Genomic DNA, 22,033 nt, shown 5'->3' with positions numbered 1-22,033 from the left:
TGTAAAACTGAACTAAAAGGGATGTCACTTCAAACACATGCTGTTTGAGGATCCACACTCAGTATGGTATCTGATGTTTGAAAGAGTTCGAAGTTAAACCACACCAGCATAGTGTGATTTTGAAAGAGCACACCTTCCTCCTAGCCCAGTCCTGACTCTGTATTTCTGCCTCCCACCTCCTGCTCCTGCCCTGGCACCTAACTGGCAGGCATGCAGGCCCAACAGGGTGGGTGGCACAAACGTCGGGGCCGCTGGTGACGCAGGAGTGAGGCACTCATTTCCGCGCGGTTCCCCATGGCTGCACGATGCATGATGAAATGAAGGGGAAGCAGCCCAACCCTGGCCTCATATTCCTGATGAGTGTCCTCTTTCCAAGGCGTGAGCGGTGTCTAAGTGGTGTGTAATTTACCTTATGGGCAAATTTCATTCTCTGCTATCGCATTTCACTTGCACGCCTCTAACTTTAGATAGGAAGAGCAATGCTGCCAGTATTTGGTACTGATGGCAATCCGCCTGGCAGAGCTACCCAGGCGGTTGTTACTGATGCATTCCACCATCAGGAAGAATTCTTGTTATTGTCATCATCATCTCCGTTTGCTAATTTAATTAAAATATCTGCTCCAGAACCTGAAATGAGATTAGGTTCCTGTTACACCCGATGCTGTACAAAATTATGATGGATGACTGTTTCCAGCCTGAACAAGCTTATGGGTTAATTATATTGCAGAATGGCCTGTAAAACCTCTTGTTTAAAAAAACCTGTATTGACCATTTGTATGTTACTTAGGCTGGTACTTGCTCTCCAGCAGCAGTAATTAACGTAGTAGCATATGTTTTAAAAAAACAGAGAAAAATTCTGTTCCCAATATTGATAATATTTCCTAAAAAAAAAAAAGAAAAAGTTTACTAGCAACTTATTTTCAGATCTTTCTCTGCCTTTCTGTTTAATTTTCAAAGACCATATTATACTTTCATCTGCACTGAAATGAGCTGACATTATTATTTCAAAGCCCAGTCTTTAATTAAGTAGTACCTGCAAATACATAATCTTTCTAACTTCAGCCAGACTGTTTTGAAACGATAAAGAGTTATAAAGGGCATAAAATTAAATGGCAATATTTTGTTCAGATACAGAAATAAAAATCTACAGAAGGAGAGATATTAAAAATAAGAAAATCTATGGACTTTGAGGTCAGCAACTAGCTCTGATAGAATCCAATATATTTTCATTTGGAAAATGAAGTCATTCTTGAGCAATCAGTCTTCATCACTTTACGGCTTCTCCTCCTTCTCCTCCTCCTCTTCCTCCTCCTCCTCATTTTACAATTCATAATTACCTTCATTGCTTTTTGAAACCATGGAGAAGGAAAAAATAACACACAAAGGGATCCTGACAGAATTCAGCTAGGTAAACCAAACAGACATCAAAGGCAAGGGGACAGAGGGGGAGTTATAAAGATGATAGATCATTTAATGATAGTTGTGAAATGCAGTGTCAGAAAACCGGGAAGGCGATCCTGGCTACTCCCAGGGTTTTAGCAGCTTTTCCTTCTTACTTCTTTGCTCTGCCACTGTCTGTACACTTCAGTACCCTGGGTTCTGCTTTTCCCTCTCTCCATCGTTCCAGCCTGCTGTTTAGCCAAAAAGGAGACCTAGCAACAATCACACGATGTTATGGTGTAGTCCTTATACGGTGGCATAGACAGTGGTAACCCATTGAGGGAATAAGGCTCATCTGCTTCCATAGAAGAAAAGAAAATTATGAAGACAGATTATGCAATGGGACTCAAAAAAAAAAGAAGTGGCCAATTGAATGCATTCATGGTATATACCCTCTGTAATCTGTTGAGGACTGGTAGAAACTATCTCAAAAAACAACTGGAAACTCAGTGGAAGTTCCCTTTCTCTATTGCTTTGGCTGCAGTGAATTCAGAGCAGAAGGTGTCGATGAAAGATGTCGTTAAGATGCTCCTAGTACGTGACTCTGAGACTTGCAGATTTCTACATAGCTACATGTCTAAACTTCTGTTAAATGCCTTGCTTAAGCTCAGTGCCCCACAGATGGGTATCTAGTGCCATTTTAGATGCCCAGATGTGTCCTACCTGGCTCTCAGCTGCTGCTGCATTGGTGCTGGATGCTAGCCGTGTGTAGACATCTCAGGTTCTCTAAGGCACCTTAGGTGGCACTAGGCAAATGATTCATATCCTCTGAATACCCACTGACTACAGCCTGAGCTTAAACAGCCATTCTGGCTGTAGCTATAATCAGTGCTTAGACATTTACCATAATTACAAACACCTACCCATACACATTGAATTTAAGAGTCTTAATCTCAAAACTCATCCCACAGTCTAGGTCTTTCAAGATATACCACAGCTTTCCTATATATTTCTATGGTAATTTGGCACCTGAATTTTTCTAAGAATCCGCTTCTGCCTTTCACTCTTTAGCCTGGTTGCTTGGGTTTGGTACCCTTATTATAGAAAATCTACAGCTGTATGCAGTAGGGGTCAGGTTTTTACCTTCTACTACAGCATGAGTAGACAGAGGAACAGTAGAAGCAGCCTTGGCTTCTGTCCTAAGAAACAATGAAGATTAATGTAGCAAACTGGGGGGATATCGGACACTGGGAGAATGAAATGAGATTGAATGATACTCCAGCTCCAGGCATAAGGCTTCATAAACGTCTCAGTTTAAAAACATCAGCATTTTATGGTCGCTCTCTCTTCAGGACATCCCTGAAAATAACACATAAGCCCTCTTTCTCTTTTCCTTCCTCCAGACATATGCTTTAGCTTTCAATATTTTGAATACCAATATTTTTTCTGACCGAGGTCTTAAGATTATGGACAAAACCAAAAAGGGTTTGAGATAAACAGATGTCAGAACAGATTACAACATTCCAAAGCTGTAGCTCATTTGTACTAGTAGAGGAAGCTGTTCTTGCCATGCAAAAAACATAATGATAAGATAAAAAAGAGGGAAAAGAGTTTTACCATTTAGTTTATTGCATACATGAAAATATGCAGCTGCTACAACAATCACTGTATTGCACTGATTTCCTGCTGTGCAATTCCTTTCTTTTGTTCTTACACATGTAAGGCCTGATTCAATTGCCTGCTGCATGTACTGAAAAATTGACCACTCTTTTCAGTAGGCTGTGGGGCATCTGCTGGTCTCTTGCTGTTAGTTACAGGCTTTCTGTAGCTGTTTGTTCTTTTAGTGTTTGTCACTCACAAAATATGCAGCTGACGATAGGACAGAAGGACTTTTTTTAGAATGTACTAAAAATTTGAACAGCCTTCAAATCTAATAATAGTTTTACATGCCACTAACAGAAAAAGAAGACAAAATTATTAGTTGGTATTTGGCTGCTTGTTAATTTTGTATAGAAGAGTTACTACTGCTTACTACAATTTAATTTTTTCCTGATAAAATTTTCATAATAGTGAGGTAGAAAATAGCTCCCTTATGAATAGTACAAAATTTTATCATGCAACTTGCTGCTGAACAGATATCTCAACTCACCAGCATCTACAGGTTTAAAATTGGCCTCGTGAAAGCACATAAACATAGCCACAGAAAACTGAGAACCTACACTGACATTTTTTGCTCAGCCCAAGTATGTAAGCATATGTTATGTCTGTAAGCAGACCTACTTATTTCTTTGGAAACAAGCAAACAAAAGAGCATGTGGAATCTCAGGATTGTCAGGGAAAAGAAAATAAAAGAACGAAACATAAAACATCATACCACCTATTGATATCTGGGGTTGGAGTACCCAGTGCAGTTCCTGTCCTCCCTCTTCCCCCTTCTTCTAACTCCCTTCATGCAGTAGGAGTAGAAAAGATACAGAGCAAGGCAAAAAGGGTGTTCAAAGGTATGGAGCAGCCTCCTTGCACACACGGATCAAACAGGCAAAGATTCCACGGGTTTCAATGGACACTACTGAGGAATTCAGGATCGTATCTCCCATATGTAGCCTTTGGCTCAGGGGCATGTCCCTGTGGGCTAGAAAAATAATGTAAAAAATACCGGTATAACTTTGCTCTCTCCTCTACTGTTGGCCTCTAGCTTCGGTAGACATTTGATCTCACCTATAGTTGCGTTCTTATGCCTTTTTGTATTTAAAAACTGACATACACCCTATGTAACTTTGTAAATCAGCACCACCTGCTTTGTGTAAAAATTAGACAATTGCCTGTGAAGAAAGTCTCTTCAGAAACAGGCGGCATCTATTTCAGGATACCGAGGAATAGTATGGACAGGGTCATCTTTGGAGCTGATTACAGCCAATTTTCAAATGCTTGTCGGCATCACTTAACAAACGCAAGACTTTAATAACGTGGGCTGGGACAAATGCTGTGGAAGGTTAGTCACAGAATGGCATGTCTATTTAAACTGGGGATCTGCCCAAGCCAGCTGTTTAAAAAAATTAGAAAATAAGAAGAGAAATACTAGCTAAGTGGATGTTGAAGAATATTAATGAGAAATGCTATGATATAGCCTACAATATTTTCTACAGTGCACGTGAAGGCTCTGGTCATTCCTGGTAGAAGTCTATTGTAGATGTCCTAGAACAAAAGATCCCACGAGTTAAGACTAGTTTCACAGCTTTCCTGAACCGACGGTAGGAAAAAACATAGATCAAGGGATTGCAGGCAGAACTGAAGTAAGCAAACCAAATTAGGACGTCAAACAGAACTGGGGGGGTAATGAAATTCAGAAGACTGTCTACCATAGTGTCAATAGTAAAGGGCAACCAGCACAGGAGGTAGACTCCTACAGCCACCCCAAGACTCTTTGCTGCTTTCCTTTCACTCTTGGATGCTCCTACGTGTAGCTGAGACCCGATACTCCTACTCATGTTGTTTATCAGCCTGGCTTGCTTGTTAGCCACAGTAAATATTTTTACATATAAAACTATCATTATGAGGCAAGGGAAGAAGACTACTGGGAAGTTCAGCCACCCCCAGATCTTGTTGAACAGCAGCTGACAGCTACCAACACAGGGCATGTCTCGCAAAAAATGGCCCAGTCCTTCTGTAATCGCTTTAACGTAGAGGAAGACAGAAGTATAAGCAATAGGCACTGTCCACCCCACCCCAATGTAAATGCAGGCCACTCTTACGGTGAACTTGGTGGGGTAGAGCAAAGGGTCACAGATGGCACAGTGCCGATCAATGGAAATGAAACACAGATGAAATATGGAGGTCAAGCAAAAGAGTGTGTCCAGAAAGGTATGCAGCCTACAGAAGTCATCTCCGAAATACCAGCAGCTCTCTACGGACCGGATGGTGCTGAAGGGCAGCACAGTCAGCCCCAGGAGGAAGTCGGCAAGGGCGAGGGAGAGGAGCAGGAGGTTGGTGGGGGTGTGCAGGGCTTTGAAATGGGAGATGACAACGACGACAAGCAGGTTCCCCAGCACCGTGATCAGTGTGCCCAAGGCACAGACCAGATAAATGGCCAGCTGGACCCCGAAGGGGTGTAAGGTCCTGTAGCAGGAGCCATTCGCCTCGTAGCACAAGGTGAGGAGCATCCCCTCCTCAGCACTGGCGCCCTGGGGTGAGCCCATGCCAGCCTGCCCAGGTCCCACTGCCTCCCCCGGCTTTGCCACAAGCCTGGAAAAGGATTCACCTTCCAGCAGAGGTGCCAAATGACTAACCTGAAAAAAAGGTAATAAAAAGGCAGGTTAGAAGGAGAGATGACTTTTAATCAAATACTTTTATTAAAGCCATTGGACAGTTTCCGTATTTCAAGTGAAAAAATGAGCCTGATTTAATCTGTTTTATATCTCTATTGAAATAAAGCAGATCCAGATCAGTGTATTCAATTTTTGTGGCATCATTTTTTATATCATATTTTGGTTTTCTTTCAGCCAATACCGTGAATAGTGCAGAAAATGCAGCAAATCCAGAGGTGTGTGGGCAAGCAGTCAATAAAGAGGTCTGCCTTAGAAGGAAAACCAGTGCTGAGTAACAGGCGTTGCAAGCCAAAGCTCCTTAAGGGATTTGAAAGCTGACTCTAGTATAATGTTACACTGGTTCTTGTGAATTTCCCTGGAAATGAAGTTCCACTTTAGTTATGATTCTTTTTGTTAAGTAGAAGCTGTGAAGTGATTATTCTGAAACAAGTTTATATCTGATTGCAAAGGAAAACCCCCCAGGGCAAGTTGCTCATTTTATAGTGTTCTGGCTATAGAGATATATAAGGATATCCATTGTGTTGATGACATAAATATTCAGCAAGGCAGACAGAAATATTGTTATATGCCCTAAAGATTGCCCCTGCTTTTTAGTTATGAAATTGCTATTTAAGTTTTAAGTTATTTAATTTTTAATTTGAACTGTAAGAAATATACAAAATTAATGGATTATAATGGATTATTCCAGTAGTCTTTTTAATAAATCAGATAACTGAAGACAACTACAGTTAAATACGTGACATTTTTCTATAGGTATTTTTGTTCTTGAAGTAACTGGTATAATAGCTGGAAATTATTCCCACCTTTCCCATCCTTCCCAGCAGCAACAAAACATAATAGCAAATCTCTCTTAGTTGTATTTCCATAAACTTTTAAATCAGGAATACTTACAGTAAAATATCTGTTTTTGTAGAATGGGAGCTGTACTGCAGTGCACTGAAATCTTTTTCTAAGTACATGTCTACTGCCTGAGTGGAAAGCGTGAGTTGTTATATAAACCAGATGGAGAGAGTCCCTGTAGGTGACTGATATACCTTAGGGGCATAGAGAGACTGTTATGTATTTGGCAAAAATTGCCATTTTCTAAGAAGTTTAAATGCACATGTGCTCAGCTGCTGTTGAATCTCTGAAGATTTATATCAGAGTTTGCTGTGAATTTTCTTTCTTCGGGTGTTCCTACAAGAAGATGCAGCTAAAGCCAGCTCATTTTGGGGCGTCAGTGGCCCTCACCTCATGGAGGCCTCCCTTGCCTGCTCCTGAGCCTCAGTCTCCCCAAAACCATGTCTTTCACTCCAGAAGGAGGTACATCTGGTACCTCTGGATTTTCCTTGCTTCCCCCATAGCAATCCTCATTTCTATCCCACAGTATAAGCTGGCAGAAGAGGTGGGTACAGCAGCCTTCACTCCTGGATGATTTTGTGATATTTCTTTGATGCAGTGAAATGATCTGTTTTAATGTGGACATTACAGAGACAAATATCACTCAGGAAAGTCCTGGATTTTTCATCCTAGACAGGATACGGTGTTTTAAAACAAGCTTCTCAGTTCTCAGTGAAAGTTTTCCCGGTGCTCAGATCCTCCACTCCTGTCTGCTGCTCAGTCAGGGCAAGCTCATACCAGCTCCTTAAGGGACTCTGATGGTACATCTCTCAGAGCTTGTCTTCTTCTTCTCTGCTCTGCAATTAATTTTTTACAAGCCCTCCAATATGACCTCCATCCTTTGTCTTCCCTACTTTGAGTTTCTTCAGTTAAGAAGTTGCCTGCTGCCCAGCTCCCCTCCCCTCCCTCTTAATGTTTTTGAGGCATTCTGTGCCAAAGGCTGCTGACGCCCAGCAGAGAGACTTAGAATAAGGCTGAGGCAATTGTTTAGACTGAATTTTTAATACAAGAAAGAGCTAAAGTCAGCATCAGTTTCCATATCATTCTGTTTTATGTCAGGACACGAGTAGCAGCTATTACTACAGGGATTTAAAAATTCCTACAAGAGCAGGATTTTTTTTTTTTTTCAGTTTTGCTTCAACAGCAACTTAAGGTGACATTTCCACACTATCAAAAATCCCAGTGCAAAAAGGTATAAATTGGGCATAGTTCTATGAAACACTGTGCTTAGCTGGAGACTTGCCGTAAAACTTCAAAGAGATTTGTTTCTCCTTTTCCTATTTCCACATTTTAATAAGTGATCATTTATATTAAGATTGTCAGAGGCTTTTGGATAGCTCTTGATATTAACAATAGGTTTTGTGTCTTTGATGCTCTGACATTTTCATTAGTTTTCATTCTTCCTGTATTTTATATGCAATAAATTATCATTCTCATCCAAGTATTTTTTCATTCAAATTCCAAGTAAAATCACGTCCTTGTCAAAATACTTACCCTGTCTAGCTAGCTTGCTATCGTGATGCTTCTGAAGTGATTATCACCACCTCTAAGGGGAACAACATGTAACAAAACAATCTCAACTCACCCTTCCTGCACACATTACTTGTTGGAATCGCTTTGCATTTTTTCCCCTCTCTTCTCATCTGGTCATGGGAAAAGAGATCAGTTCATGGTTAAGAGAAGGCTCAAATAGTGACAATGTAGGTCTTTATACTTTGGAACAAGAAGAGCTTTTTAACGTGTATCAACTTCGAAAGTAAGAATGCTATCATAAAATAAAAAATGCCAATCATACTCAAGATGTTCCTTCTCTTTACCCTTCCTTCTTCAGACAAAATTGCTGGATATAGTCTCAAAATGAACTTTTGTTGAATGTACTATGCAGCCTAGTAATCTACAGGAAAACACACAAAAAAAATAGAAGGATAAGTGTGCTGTCTGATATGGTTCGATCTGCAGTGAAGACATGCATAGTCAATATCTTTTTTTATTGAAACTGCTGCACATAACCTCTAAGATCTACATTCCACTAAGTAACCTCTGAGTCTGAGTTCCTTAAAATAGAACAAGACAGTTTCAAAGGATTACGAACTTTCTAAGAGGGCCATCATCAGTGCCCCTTTGCTGTGAAATTTTTCCTCACAGCTTCCAAAAGAGTCAGTATGGGATGCCTAAATAGAATATAATAGTATGAGAAGTCTATGGACTTACTAAGATGACCTACATTGAGCTAGCGAACCTAAACCTCACATCTTCCGTCACGTGTATTACAGCCGTATAGCCTGTAGTGCAGCCTTTTGCTCTCCCTTGTAGCAGTGAGCTGTGATCATCTCTGAAGAAGTCGGTGTATCATATATGAGTGTTTTATCATTACTGCAGAGTGGCAGAAATGTTTGTAGAGTGAACACCCCGTCCAGCTTAAAATTCTGCTAGGTGTAGCGCACTCTAGCTCCGTGCAGACAGGGGGTCTCCATAGGGCATGGTATGTCTTTTTTCTTCATATTTCTTACACAAGTAGCAGCATTTGGCCTTCAGTTTTGTAACTATGGAAAATTCTTGTCCACAGCACTCACAAGAAATTGTTCCACCTGATGCATCGCAGTTTTATGTAACTTTTGCTTTTATGTTTTTCTGCTCTTGGTTACACTGGTCTGTGTTCTGTCCATTCAAGCGTTCATATAGGACACACCTATATGAGCAGTTTTAGAAGCAGTACCTCTGTAAGTTAGCTGTGGCAGCTTAAACCGTGTTAAAAGTGGAAGTGAAGATGGAGAGGGAAGAACTCACTGGTGTTGTCCCCATCTGTAGTGTCTTTGTCCAAATTAGTCAGCTGAAGGATTAAACCTGAGGAAATTGTGGATAAGAGAAGGAGTAAAAAAAGGATAATTTAGTTCAGGAAGTTAATAAAAAGAATTAATAATTTCAAACATTTTACCTGTTTTGTTTGAAATAAATAACTCGTATATTTGTTTCAGTCTAGGATTGTCTTAACCCCAAATAAAATGTTTTTCTTTCAGTTTATTGATCTTGCTATCCTTCTATTGTCTCCTTTTTTTCCATTTATGTCAAATTTGAAATTATTACTATCATAATAAAGTGAAAAATCCCAACAGTTCATCGTCTTCAAAACATTCCCTCTCATCATTTTTTTCTGTCCAAACTTTTTTCTGAATGTGACCCCAAAGTGCAGTTTTTAGTGAACTCAGTGTTTAGTGATGCAGCAGAGGAATTGCAAAAGATATGACAGAAAAAGTCAAAATACATGCAGAAAAAAGTTGAATGTGACATACTCTGGTTCCAGAGTTCTCTGCAGAAGAATTAATTAATAACAGGTGTTAAAGGTAATCCCAAGACTGCAGAAGAGGGCTGCAGGTACAACCGATACAGCCCTTTCCCAGAGCTCCCGATTCCCTTTGCTGTTCGCAGCGAGCAAAACACATGTCAACTGGGAATAATCTAACCAAAACAAGCAATATGTTAACAGGGCCTGTTAATTCACATTTCAGAAGAAAAATTAGAAACTTAAGATATTTTAAGCTGGTAAAAAAGGAAGGGAGAGGGAGAAGTAAGGTGTTGTACTGCACAGAACTGGCAGAACAAAATGAACAAAGAGTTAATACTGAAATACAAGCCACCAAGTAGTCCAGCCTGTGAAAAGCATCAAGTGGCCTGCAACCATCTGGATGTGGCCCGTGCAAAGCTGCTTTTTATACTGGGCAATTTTTTAGTGGCACAAAGTGGGCAGAGGTGGCCAAACTCCCCTGGGCAAAGAGCAGGAGAGCACATGGCAGGTTAAAGCAGGCCTCCCCATCGCCCATCTTGTGCTGGTTCGAGGCACCTGCACAGCACTGACCTGCAGCCAGACCGCTGATCCCAGGCTGGGCAGATATCACTCACTTCCTGCAATCTCCACCAAAGGAAGCAGAAGTGGCCAATATAATTGCCCACAATTTCTTCCTTGCTCGGCTGGTGTGGGGCCTGCGAGACTAGAGGGGATGTTCTGGTCCAGGGCATCAAACACCACTTTCAAACCCTGGGAAACACATTTTCCTCCTGTCTGACCTGGCAATGTTGCACTGCTGGTAGCATTACTTGAATGAGATATTGATTTCTGCTAAATTGGCACAAGGAGGAATAAAATTGTCACTTTTCTGCCCATAATAATATTAGAAAAGCCAGATGTGCTGGAATGTCCTGCATCACCAAATAGGAGCATGCTCCTTTTGTACTCACACAACAGAGCAGCTGCATGGCAGCACCCGACCATCACTTTGGCATCCTGGCTGTGGGGAAGGGGCACAGTGCAGTAACCACTGGGAAGACAGAACTGAAGCTTTGCTCATGAAACCTTTGACAAATATGATGGTTTTTTTAAATTTATATTTGATTTACTCCCTTTTTTAAAATCTAACCTTTAATTCCTCTGAGGGAATGTAGCCACCTTCATAGATGACTATTTTGATGATAACTTATTTTCATAAGTAGTGCAGTGCAGCACAGCACATGGAGAGAGAGGCAGTTGTTCAGAGGCTAGACCATCATACCCTAAATCAACCCACATTTAAAATATTTTTCAGTTACAGAATGAAAAATTACATTTCTAAAAGCAGGCTGAGGTTGGTTTACCAGCGCTTGTAAGACTGTGTCTGGAGTCCTGTGAGTAGATAAAGATGACGGAGTGTTTTCAGCTGGAAAAAGTGTTTTGGCTCCATTCTGCTCCCCTGGATCATTTGGAAAGTTTGGCTAATAGATTGGGATGACTAGGGTTCTAATTTTCAGACAATGATATCTAAATAATTACTTCATGCGGCTTAAACATGAGAGTTCACGCTGGCCCTTGGACACAATGGTTCTTCAGTGTCATGGCCACGTAGCTTGTGCCTCTGTGCGCACAGCAGAGAATCTGGATAATGTATCCTGTATATGTTGTCAGTGTGCTGGGCCTTTCCTAGCATCCGGACACAGCATTTCTTAGGATATTGTATTATCTTGCTGAATGTAAGTCCACCCATAGGTTACCTATTATTGTATTTGACAGTATATGCAAATGCTGTAAAGATGAAAGACCCCATATAAATATTTGGAAAGTTTTCTGAAAGTAATTCCAGGAGTTGCTAATTCATTTATAAAGAATGTGACTAGTTAACCAAGTTTTTACAGGAAGGCAGTAGAATACACTGAAAATAGCAGAGTATGAATATTGCACCTGCAATGACCATTTTCAAAGGTTTTTTGAAACAAATGATAAACATCTGTTCATTTGAAACAAATGAAACAAACCAGAAATGATAGGGCTGCAGGCAGAGCTGAAATAATCCAGCCAGAAGGTGGCATCGCACAAGCCCTTAGGTGCTGAGAAGTTAATAGAAGATCAACTATTGTGAGAAAGGCAGCCAAGAACAACAACAAAACCAACCAACCAATCAATCAAAAAAACCCCCAAATTTCCATGATTACACATGGTGTTTCTGTTACTTTGTTCTGGTTTTGAAGGAATTCTGATTGTTATGACAAGTGGAGAATTTTAGTAATTTTTCTGCAATTTTTTTTTGCTACAGAAAATATGTGGACTTGTATCTCTGCCATCACTGTGCCTGGAAAAGAGGAAGCAAAGGGAGAAGGAGAAGCCAGCACTCCTCAGCATTTGTTAGTATGAAAGAAACACAGAAACGGCTGCAGGCAGTGGGTGCCATCTATTCTCCAATAATGTCAGTATTTAACCCTGAGAAAACCATGCTAAAGGTGAACAAGAATAAAATTGACTAGTTATCTAAGAAAATTACTTCTATCGTAGGGATGGTCATTTTGGTGATGTAATGCAATGGGTCAAAGACGGTATAATTACAGTCAAGAGAGAGAAATCAGACAGGAAGGCAAGGTGCCGCACACAACTGCATCACAAGATGTGTAGAGTTTGCAGGAAAGAGCCCCAAGGTACCAGCACGATTTGATGGAGCCGGCTGTGCTGTGGGGCATAACATGACACTGAGGAAAAGTCGGTTTTGACCATGGAGCAGACCAGAAACTTGATGGGAGAGTGGATTGCTGGAGATGACGGATGGAAGCAGTCGCAGATATATTTCCCCGCGTTTTGGACAGGATGGTTCCACCTGTGTACGTGTGCATAGCACAGGGGCAAAGCCCACGCCTTGCATTTCTAGGCCCTAAATTGTTAACTATATCTTGCATTCCTAGGCCCTAAAGTCTTAACAAAGTCAAAGCAATACTACATCAGCTGTGAGCTCCAGAGGCTGGATGAAGTCATGATTTGGCAGCATGAAGTATTCGCCAAAGTATTGCAACACAGCCAGTCCTGGAGAAGAAAACCGGATAAAACAAAATTACTTAAACATTGAAGAACAAGATCTGTAGGGAAACGATTTTTTGGGAAAAAGATGTTCTTGAGCACACAGTCCCTTCTTTGGGTCAAATCTTGCCTTTCCTGATTTATTTGAAACATATCTTTATATCTTGAGAAGTATCTTTAAACCAGCATGATTACAGTGTTACATCGGGTCTAGAGAAATGTGACAGTTGCAAGTGCTGTGACCGTCACTTCTGTCACTCGGCATCTGAGCTGAAGGACAAGGGGACAAAATCTAGCCCTTAGCTCCGCTGATGTCAGCTCCACCTGCAGTGTCAGCATACTGCGGTCACGCGTGGGCTCTGAAATTGAAGTGTCTGAGGGCAGGATCCCAAGCACAGGATGGAGCTCAAATGTCCCTAGCTGCCCAGTATGAAAATGCTGATGTGGGCTGGTGGCACAGGCCAGCTGCCCTGCTCCCAGCTGGCCTCGATTGCAAACTGCTGCAGCTACAGCCTCTGCTTGCAGGCACAGAGCAAGAGAAGGCTGCTCCCAGTCAGAGTCAAACAAGTATTTGCCTGTTTTCCTCTCCCCTCCTGCCTCAGAGGGCTCCCTTCCCCTGCCTCTCTCCACCTTGCTCCCATCCACACCCCAGAGCACTGCCAGATTGATTTTTTTGTGTTTAAATATCCTTTCTCTTATTAAAATCCAAAGCTGCTTTGGATTTTCTCCATCCTGCGTTTTGGTGGAAATGTGTAATTAAAAATACAACTGAAAACACTCCTCCTTTCTTACAAGAAAACTGGAATGTTCTTGGGTTATATATAGCTAAAAAGACTCATGGCTGTCTCTTGAGAAACTGCACATCCTTTTCTGTGTCAATTTTCTCTGTAATGCTTCATCCATGCTTTGTTGCTGCTGCAGCCATGAAGACTGACAGGCAACCGAGCCAGTGGGAAGATGATTTGATTAGGTTATGTAAATGGAAGAATAAATAAATTATTTTAATATATTACAGTTACAGCTGTTTATGCCCTTTTGGCAGGAGTTTCTTGGAGCAATTACTTTCATTTACTAAATTTTCACTAAAGCTGATTAAAATGTGGGTTTTTTGGTAAAAAAAACCATTATAACTGAAAATTGGACGCTGACTATTGAGCATTAATTTACCTGAACTTATCTGACTTCTTTGGCATATTTTCATTTTGAATAGAAAAATTAATGTCTGTAAAGCAAAACCTTTAATTTAAATCTTGAAGAATTTATTTTGGAAATGCTACTGCAGTGTCTCCAGAGAATTGCCATTTGGATGTTTTATATTATTGCTCACTTTCTTCACCTCCAGAACATGCCTGCCTTCAGAACCATAGTTATATCAGTGACTTCATGCTAAGTATTTAAGTGCTCTGCAGTATTAAGGTATAAAATAAAAATCAGCACAGAGCTTGCAAAAATAAATCAATCTATTTCTCAAGAAGTTTTCAGCTGGTGTTTTTGCAACCCAAGGATTTGACTTTATTTTTTTTTTTACCCCTGTCTTAATAATAGATGTCAACTTTTTTCTTTAAAGCTGCCTTTGCCTGTGGACTCCACAAGGGGGTAGGAAATCCTTTCTCACAGTTTAGACTGTGACAGAAAAGATCAAAAGAAAAAAAAAATAATAGTGAACTTAACTATTCTGACCACAAACCATTTAAGAATAAAAATATAGCAACTGTTTGAACAAAAATCACTGGCTTTGAAGACAGCTCTGAATGTTGCTGTTAGAGGCATTGCAAGAGGGAAGGTGAGTGTGGACTAGCTGGCTGGGATGTTCTTAAGTGTGTCTTGTTGTCCTGCCTGTTCAAACTGGGATGTATCAGAAAGGAAGAGGACCATGGGGGTGCTCTCAGACTGAGGTGCCCACCTGGATGTGGGAGCTTGAACTCCCTCCTGAATCCAGGATTGGAAATATATCCTCCGAGGGCAACGTTAGCTCTTGCTGGAATCATTCACAGTAAAAAAGGTACAAGAAGTCCTAACCCTTCTGGCTGCTGCCCTGAGGAGAAGAACACGGTCTGGATATGATATAGACCAGAATTCGTGCTAAAACAGTTCGCTGTGTAGTTTGGAAAAATAGATTAATGGGTGAGCATGTGTTTCAGAAAAAATAAAACAACTTACCGTGGTATTTAGGGAGATGAAGAAATGAAGAGATCTGCAGTGCTTGCATCTGAACATAAATGGTGTCTAAACATTGAATTGAATGTGATGAATATGTTATAGCAAAAACCAGAGATACTCAGGTTTTCCTGTGCACCAGCAGGTGTGGTCCACAAAAAAAATCCCTGTTACTCTGATGCCCTAGGTTTTGTGCAAAGCAGCGCTTTGTTTAGCACCAAGTTTAGCACCAGCATCAAGTTTAACAGCAGGTGGAACAGCATGGCATGCCACAAAGTCTTTCAGGAACCAAATCCCACCGTCTGACAGATCTGCAAGTCCCGTTGGCCAGAAGAACTACTGAGGAAGATCTAGCTGCAGGCTGCAAGTTGGGTAGCAAGACTGACTACATAGATACTCCTTTAACGTCCAAGGGCACACACTGGACACACACAAGGACATGACACACTGAAGCCTCACAGATAGCTCAAAATTGTTCCCTGAAAATTTGCGGTCTGGAAGAAATGTTGTCTTTGTAGGAGATGTAATGTATTGGGCTGACTCTGAATGATTTATGCTATATGTTAATGAAGTAATTCAATCATTACTTAAAATGTCTCCAATTGCATCGTGTGTCACCAGCTAGACATTTAATATATAGAATAATTTTCAGAAATGCCTAAATGTGGACCTAGAGACTTAATTAGACATCTAACATCAACTTAACACATGCTTGTGTAACTAACAGGAGGAATTAAAACGCACTCTGCAGAGTAGTTGAGTACAGTGGCAAATACTGCTGGCAGCAAACATTGTGAAGACACTTAAAAAGGATCTGTAGGTGCCTCCAAGTCTAGCGTTATATCTAATTTTTTGTGGCCCATCATCTGACTCACGGTTTCACTGCTGGATGTCAGGGACATTTAGCATTTGTTAGCTTTCAATAAAAACCCCTCATGGACTAATTTTAACACAAAGACAGATCTGATGGCACGCAAGTTTCTCTGAAGAAGCTGCATTGAGCCGCATGCAGACATGACCTGGCACAGCTGGTTGCGACACCGTCTCTGCTGCATCACCCGTCACCTGGCATGGAGCTCCCCTCTCCCTGCCAGCACCGGCACACTGCGGGCTCTCCGTATTGCCCCCAAACACTGTGTATTTCATGTGGCTCAGCTCCAAAAGGAGAAGCAGAAAGTTCCTGATAGCATCCCAGATGGTACCCTGGCCAGTAAGGGGTCGTGTGAAATGCATGCAAAGGTTGCCCTCCTCTTCACCAGAGCTTCCAGAGAGCTGGCCGCCAGGAAAGCACTGCAGGAGCAAAAGCAGATTAAGATGAGTCTAGACACACCTGAGGCGACAGCTGGGTCAGGGCTGGGCTGTGTTAGAGATCCAGCTCTCCAGAGCTGGGCCGCTGGCCACAAGCACTCTGCCGCTCAGTTTTCTTGCTCTCACTGAGCAGCGCTCCCGCTGCCCTCGTGTTTAGTCCAGGGGTCTCCCTGGGCATGCATTGAGCAATGATATGGGACAATGTATTATCCAACTTCTCGGTGCCTAAAGTCTTTATTGCATCCAGCCCTGCTCTGGCTGTTCAGCTAGTGGCAATTGTGCACAGAGAGAGTATTTGCAGCAACTTAAAGACCTTGGGTTTTATGTTTCTTATTATGAAAGGTGAGAGCCTTACACACCACCCCAGACAAGACTGTGACCTTCCAGCTCCTTGCTGTCTCAAGTGTTTCAGGGTTGGGGTGAAATTGGGATTCTCCAGATCCAAAATAGAACATTTGTGTTATCACAGATCCATTAAAAAGTTTTCAGCAAAGAAAATGAGCAGCTGTTGCTGGCATGCCATACTAATATAGATGCGATAAGCCAAGAAGTGAATGAACACGTGGGTGGCTTTTTGGTAGTCAGACTTTAATAAGGGTATACACTGTATCCATACCGCAAAAGGTAAGTCAGAGGTACAATTCACAATAAAAAGACTGCAGTAGCTGCATTCAGTAATGACAAGTCAGCCAACCTTATTTTAAGCATGTAACTAATGTGAACTCTGACAGTGACTTTTACTGACTTCAGAGGGAGTTCAGCCTGGCAAGGACCTCAATTAGAGGCTCCAGTTCAGTGTGAAAGTGTGGTGGGGTGAATATGGGATGGGCTGTCAGCAAGCATATTTTATAACATCTGGAGCCTGACGTCTAAACAAAGAAAGGACAGGCACATACCTGAGTGTGAGCAGTACTCTCGTTCCCGAGTACTCCTCCCCAAGTACAAAGCACATGGAGGATAAGGGCTGAAAACCCGATTCTGTTGTTTTCTGGGGAAAAGATCGACTTCAAGCCAAAATTACACTCAAATTCTATTTGCTTGGGAATAACAGCAGACTCTATACATCTGCTAATGCCCAAGTCACAAAAGGGTGACAAAGACTGTCACCATATGTTGTGGTTTAACCCCAGCCAGCAACTAAGCACAACACAGCTGCTTGCTCACTCCCCACCCCACAGTGGGATGCGGGAGAGAATAAAAAAAAAAGTAAAACTCATCGGTTGAGATAAAGACAGTTTAATAGGACAGAAAAGGAAGGGAAAATAATAATAATAATAATAGAATATACAAAACAAGTGATGCACAATACAGTTGCTCACCACCCACTGACAGGTGCACAGCCAATCCCTGAGCTGTGGTGTACTCTGGCCGACTTCTCCAGTTTATATACTGGGCATGATGTCATATGGTACGGAATCCCCCTTTGGCTTGTTTGGGTCAGCTGTCCTTGCTGTGTCCCCTCCCAGCTTCTTGTGCACTCTCAGCCTCCGCTGGCAGGGCAGTATGAGAAGCTGAAGTCCTTGACTTAGTATAAACACTGCTTAGCAACAACTAAAACATCAGAGTGTTATCAACATTATTCTCATCCTAAATCCAAAACACAGCACTATACCAGCTACTAGGAAGAAAATTAACTTTATTCTAGCCGAAACCAGAACACTGTATTAGCCTGGGATGTATTCAGTTTAGGAGATTATTGATGGTGAACCTCAAGAAAGATTAGCTGCATGCATACAAGATTAGGTGAAATATTGAGTTTATGGACTGTATGTAAATACTTTCTGAAATTAAAAAAAACCCAATGCATTAAGAGATTCTAGAAAGACTTAAACTTCTGAAACACTATCAAGGCATTAAGAGTGAACACAAGTGGTAAATAAATATCATATAAAATGAGTCTGATTTTATTAAAGAAATATTCTATGAGATAATTCTACAGGACCGACTCATAAAATTTGTATTGCACATTTCAGGCTTTTACTGAACCATGAATAACCAGTAATCCACTGTTTCTTCTTCATTTCTAGAGCTGCTATCAGTAGTAGAATCTATTACTGTGATTGATCTTCAGATAAAAGTTTTATTGTACGAAAATGTAGGTTAAATATTTTGCCTTTTAAGATATATTTAAATGTTTTCCGAAACCATGGATAGAAAAAGCCATATATTAACGGATTGCAGAAAGAATTTAAATACCCAAGCCAGTTTAGAGCATCAAACAAAGGTAAAGGAGTAGAGAAATTTAAAAATGGATCAATTAAGGTTGTGAAAAAACAAGGAAACCAGCATATTAAGAAACCCAGCATAACTATACTCAAAGTTTTGGCAGCTTTCCTATCTTTATTCTTAGAAAGCTGATTTTTCTTATCACTTTTTGTGTGCCTGTGTGCCTGGCTCAACTCACATGTGTGCCTTTGGGAGACTGTGAAAATTTTAACATAAATCCCTATCATAATACAAGCAGGAGCAAATAAACCAACTGTAAATAAAACAGCCCCCCACAGTTTGTTGAACACAATAGGGCACAAGCTCGAGCATTTAACCAGTGTGTCATAGCCCTCAATTCCAGAAGCATAAGCTTCCGAGAAAACCACACCAAAAGCAAAAGCAGAGGGCACTGCCCAACACACTGCTATGATTTGTTTTATGGCCGCGACAGTCATGGTGCTGGCGTAATGCAGAGGGTGGCAGATTGCATAAAACCGATCTATGGCAATGGAACAAAGATGGAAAATGGAAGCTAAGCAGAGCATCAGGTCACAACTGTAATGAACTTTGCAGAATGTCATCCCAAAATACCAGCAGTTCTCCACAGACCTCACCATGCTGTAGGGCATAATGGCAAAGCCCAGCAGGAAATCCGTGACGGCCATGGATAGGATGAGGAAATTGGTTGGAGAATGAAGCTGCTTGAAATATGAGATGGAAACGATCATGGCCAGATTCCCTAAGATGGTGAGAATGAAGGCTGCTGTTATGAACAGATACATTACCCCTCGTACTCCTGCTGACCTAGAGCTCTCAGGACAGGATCTATTTCCAAACTCAGAGCAATCAGTCAAATCCCTCGAGATATTCGGAGAAAGCATAATCAATCCTTTATTACACTTTTCTATTGGAGATGCAGTTCCATAGGCAGATTTAATTTTCACAGCTTTCCAAAAGATTCCAAATCCTAACATGAGAATACAAGATAAAGTAAGTCAAGAGCATGAACTCAATTACTAAGTGAAATGCAGTAATTCAGAGGCAAACTTTCTCTTGGTTTAAATAGGGACCAACTGCAACCCATTATTTTTCTGAAATGGTACATGAAATCTGATAACTGGAAGCTATTCTAAAATTCATTGCAAATAATATTTAAAACAAAGCAGTTGAAAGTAAAATTAATTACCTCAACTAAATTATATAACATCAATTTTATTTTGTGCATTCTATTGTATCTGGAGCATTTTGTAAAACATGGTTCTTGTGTTTTATACACATCGTAATATTAGTAATTTTAAAGTGTTAGAAGAAAAACATGCATAGACAAAGAAACCCCTCAAGTCACTTCAGTCTTTAAATACTATATAGGATTTATTTGTCTCTTCAATCTTAGAATGTTGATCTTTTTTCTATAGGAGAAATGTTATGTAAGCTGACATACCTCAGCTTTCTTGGAGACTTCAGTTAATGAGCTATTCACCTAAATGCTCATCTTAAGAGTCACAAATCAGCTGCCAAAACCCCCTTTTCCAAATTATTTATGATGCTAAACTCACCTGCTGTGGATTGTGAAGTACTAGCAATGAACGCATCTGATGGAAATCAGTTGTAAAATTGGTATGATAGGAAATATTCTTTTCTTTCCCTACATATACACTTGTTTTCTATCATTATAATTCCACTAACTAAAAAGGAGTGGAGATAGGTTGAGTCTTGTCTCCTGTAATAGACTGTGGTCCAGCTGCAGTAGTTATAAATGAATACACTAGTGAATATTTTCAAGGGGCAAAAAATTCCCTTCATTTATCTAGGGAGAACCAGACCCATTTCTTCCACCTCTTTTCCTGATAACTTGTTTTGGACTCAGAGCAAATTTAGAAATAGAAGCAGAAAGAGGTACTCTTCTCCACAGCAATTTAACCCACTTAAAAGGAACTTGGGAAGCAGCTCGGTCCACTGACTTTTTCCAATAGGTATCACCCTGGAATGAAGAAAATACAGAAACAGAGCATCAAAAGATTAAAAAGAGTGCTTGGCATTCAGTTTTATAGGCTAATCCCACCTGCATCTCTTTTAATAATACCATCAATAGATTCTTTAAGTAGACATTTTCCTGTTTTGTTATTGTCCTGCAAACCTGCAATGTTGGTAAAAGGCAGACCCCCTCTGTAACTTGGCTCAGATTAATGAAAGGTGGGAATTTATTTTTCTTTTATGACATTACATTTAAGTCCCAGGAGATTTTGAGTTAAAAATATGTATATAATTTAGGGGTTTACATCAACAGGAGATAAACAAAGCCAAGTGTCTGTATTCCCAAGACCATTATTTTTGTTTGCTCTGTTAATTCATTTACCCTCATGTATAGGGGAGGTATTTTGGTGACTTAAGGTAGATGCAAGTCCTATCAAAATGAGTCTTTGAAAGGAGAGGCTAAAGGTAAAGGTGAAGGAAAGATGTTCTGTTTTTTATCTATTTTAGTGGCCAATACATTCTTTCATATTTTTTAATAATTACCATTTCTAATGAAACTTAGAAATGAAATATTTAATAACCTTGAAGAAGAGTACCATCTTGTAATTTAATGGGTTGCAACAGCACCTTCTCTCATGCTGGCTGTATCTGCAGCTTTCGCATAATGTACAGAAAGTCTTCCCCATACATTACAGAAACGGATAAAAAGAAGTGTTAATGTAGGTCAATCTATCATCTGTTATTGGACAATCTATTATTTATAAAGAAATAAAAAGTAGGAAAGATAGTATTTATTTTGCTACAAGAAAAGACAAAATTAATTCACTATTAATGTGAATCAGTGGAGTCCTCTGAGGTCAGAGGTGGATGTTCAGACTTAATGCTGACCCTTATGCAGGTGTATTGAAGATGCATTACAAATCCAAGGGTAAATGACTGCTATTCAGCAGAGACTGGATTTTTATTGAATGCGATATACAGTATGTCATAAGAACAGGGCAGAAAATAAACATGGTTTTTAAAATGAATTAAGGGAGAAGTAAGAACATTTAAAGGAGTCTACCTTTATGGCAGCTGCTTTAAAGACAAACAAGGAAACTTTCTGTTGGAAATAAAATGCAAATCTCTGGGATTATCTACAACGGAATCATTTACAGACTCCAAAAATAGTAAAATTTTGTCAGTGTGTACAGCAGAAATATTTTATCTTTGAAATCTGTCAGTATTTTTGAGACAGGCATGTCTAGTAGCTATATTTTTAAATAAATAAGTGAGAGAGAATATGCAAGCTTCACACAGATGTTCCTTTATTAAAAGAAGTTACCAAAACATAAATTCTGCAGAAATCTATGCAGACACAATTATATTAGATTAAAAAAAAATCTGTGGAAAGAGGCTACACTTGAAAAAGCATTACCTTCAGAAAGCAGTGTCCCATGTGCCTCACCATTGGTCCTCCTTTCAGCATGGGACAGAAGGCAGTGATGGGGGAACA

General features: G+C 40.4%; 2 protein-coding genes across 2 annotated transcripts; both read right to left on the bottom strand.

The window, feature by feature from the left end:
* Window positions 1-4,544: 4,544 nt before the first annotated feature.
* Window positions 4,545-5,576, bottom strand: LOC127014521 (trace amine-associated receptor 5-like). The gene has a single exon (XM_050893950.1). The coding sequence runs from the start codon at window positions 5,574-5,576 to the stop codon at window positions 4,545-4,547; it is 1,032 nt and encodes a 343-aa protein (XP_050749907.1).
* A 12,831-nt stretch (window positions 5,577-18,407) lies between these two features.
* Window positions 18,408-19,445, bottom strand: TAAR2 (trace amine associated receptor 2). Its single transcript, XM_050894902.1, has one exon. The coding sequence runs from the start codon at window positions 19,443-19,445 to the stop codon at window positions 18,408-18,410; it is 1,038 nt and encodes a 345-aa protein (XP_050750859.1).
* Between the last annotated feature and the right edge of the window lie 2,588 nt (window positions 19,446-22,033).

Source organism: Gymnogyps californianus, chromosome 3, assembly GCF_018139145.2.
Source record: "Gymnogyps californianus isolate 813 chromosome 3, ASM1813914v2, whole genome shotgun sequence".
NCBI lineage: Eukaryota > Metazoa > Chordata > Aves > Accipitriformes > Cathartidae > Gymnogyps > Gymnogyps californianus.
Note: the sequence above shows the minus strand (reverse complement) of the source record. Positions and strands in the feature narration are given on the sequence as shown.

Bases quoted from the DNA above. Each gene is read 5' to 3' on its own strand.
- TAAR2 (XM_050894902.1), bottom strand. From the start codon at position 19,445: ATGCTTTCTCCGAATATCTCGAGGGATTTGACTGATTGCTCTGAGTTT.
- LOC127014521 (XM_050893950.1), bottom strand. From the start codon at position 5,576: ATGGGCTCACCCCAGGGCGCCAGTGCTGAGGAGGGGATGCTCCTCACC.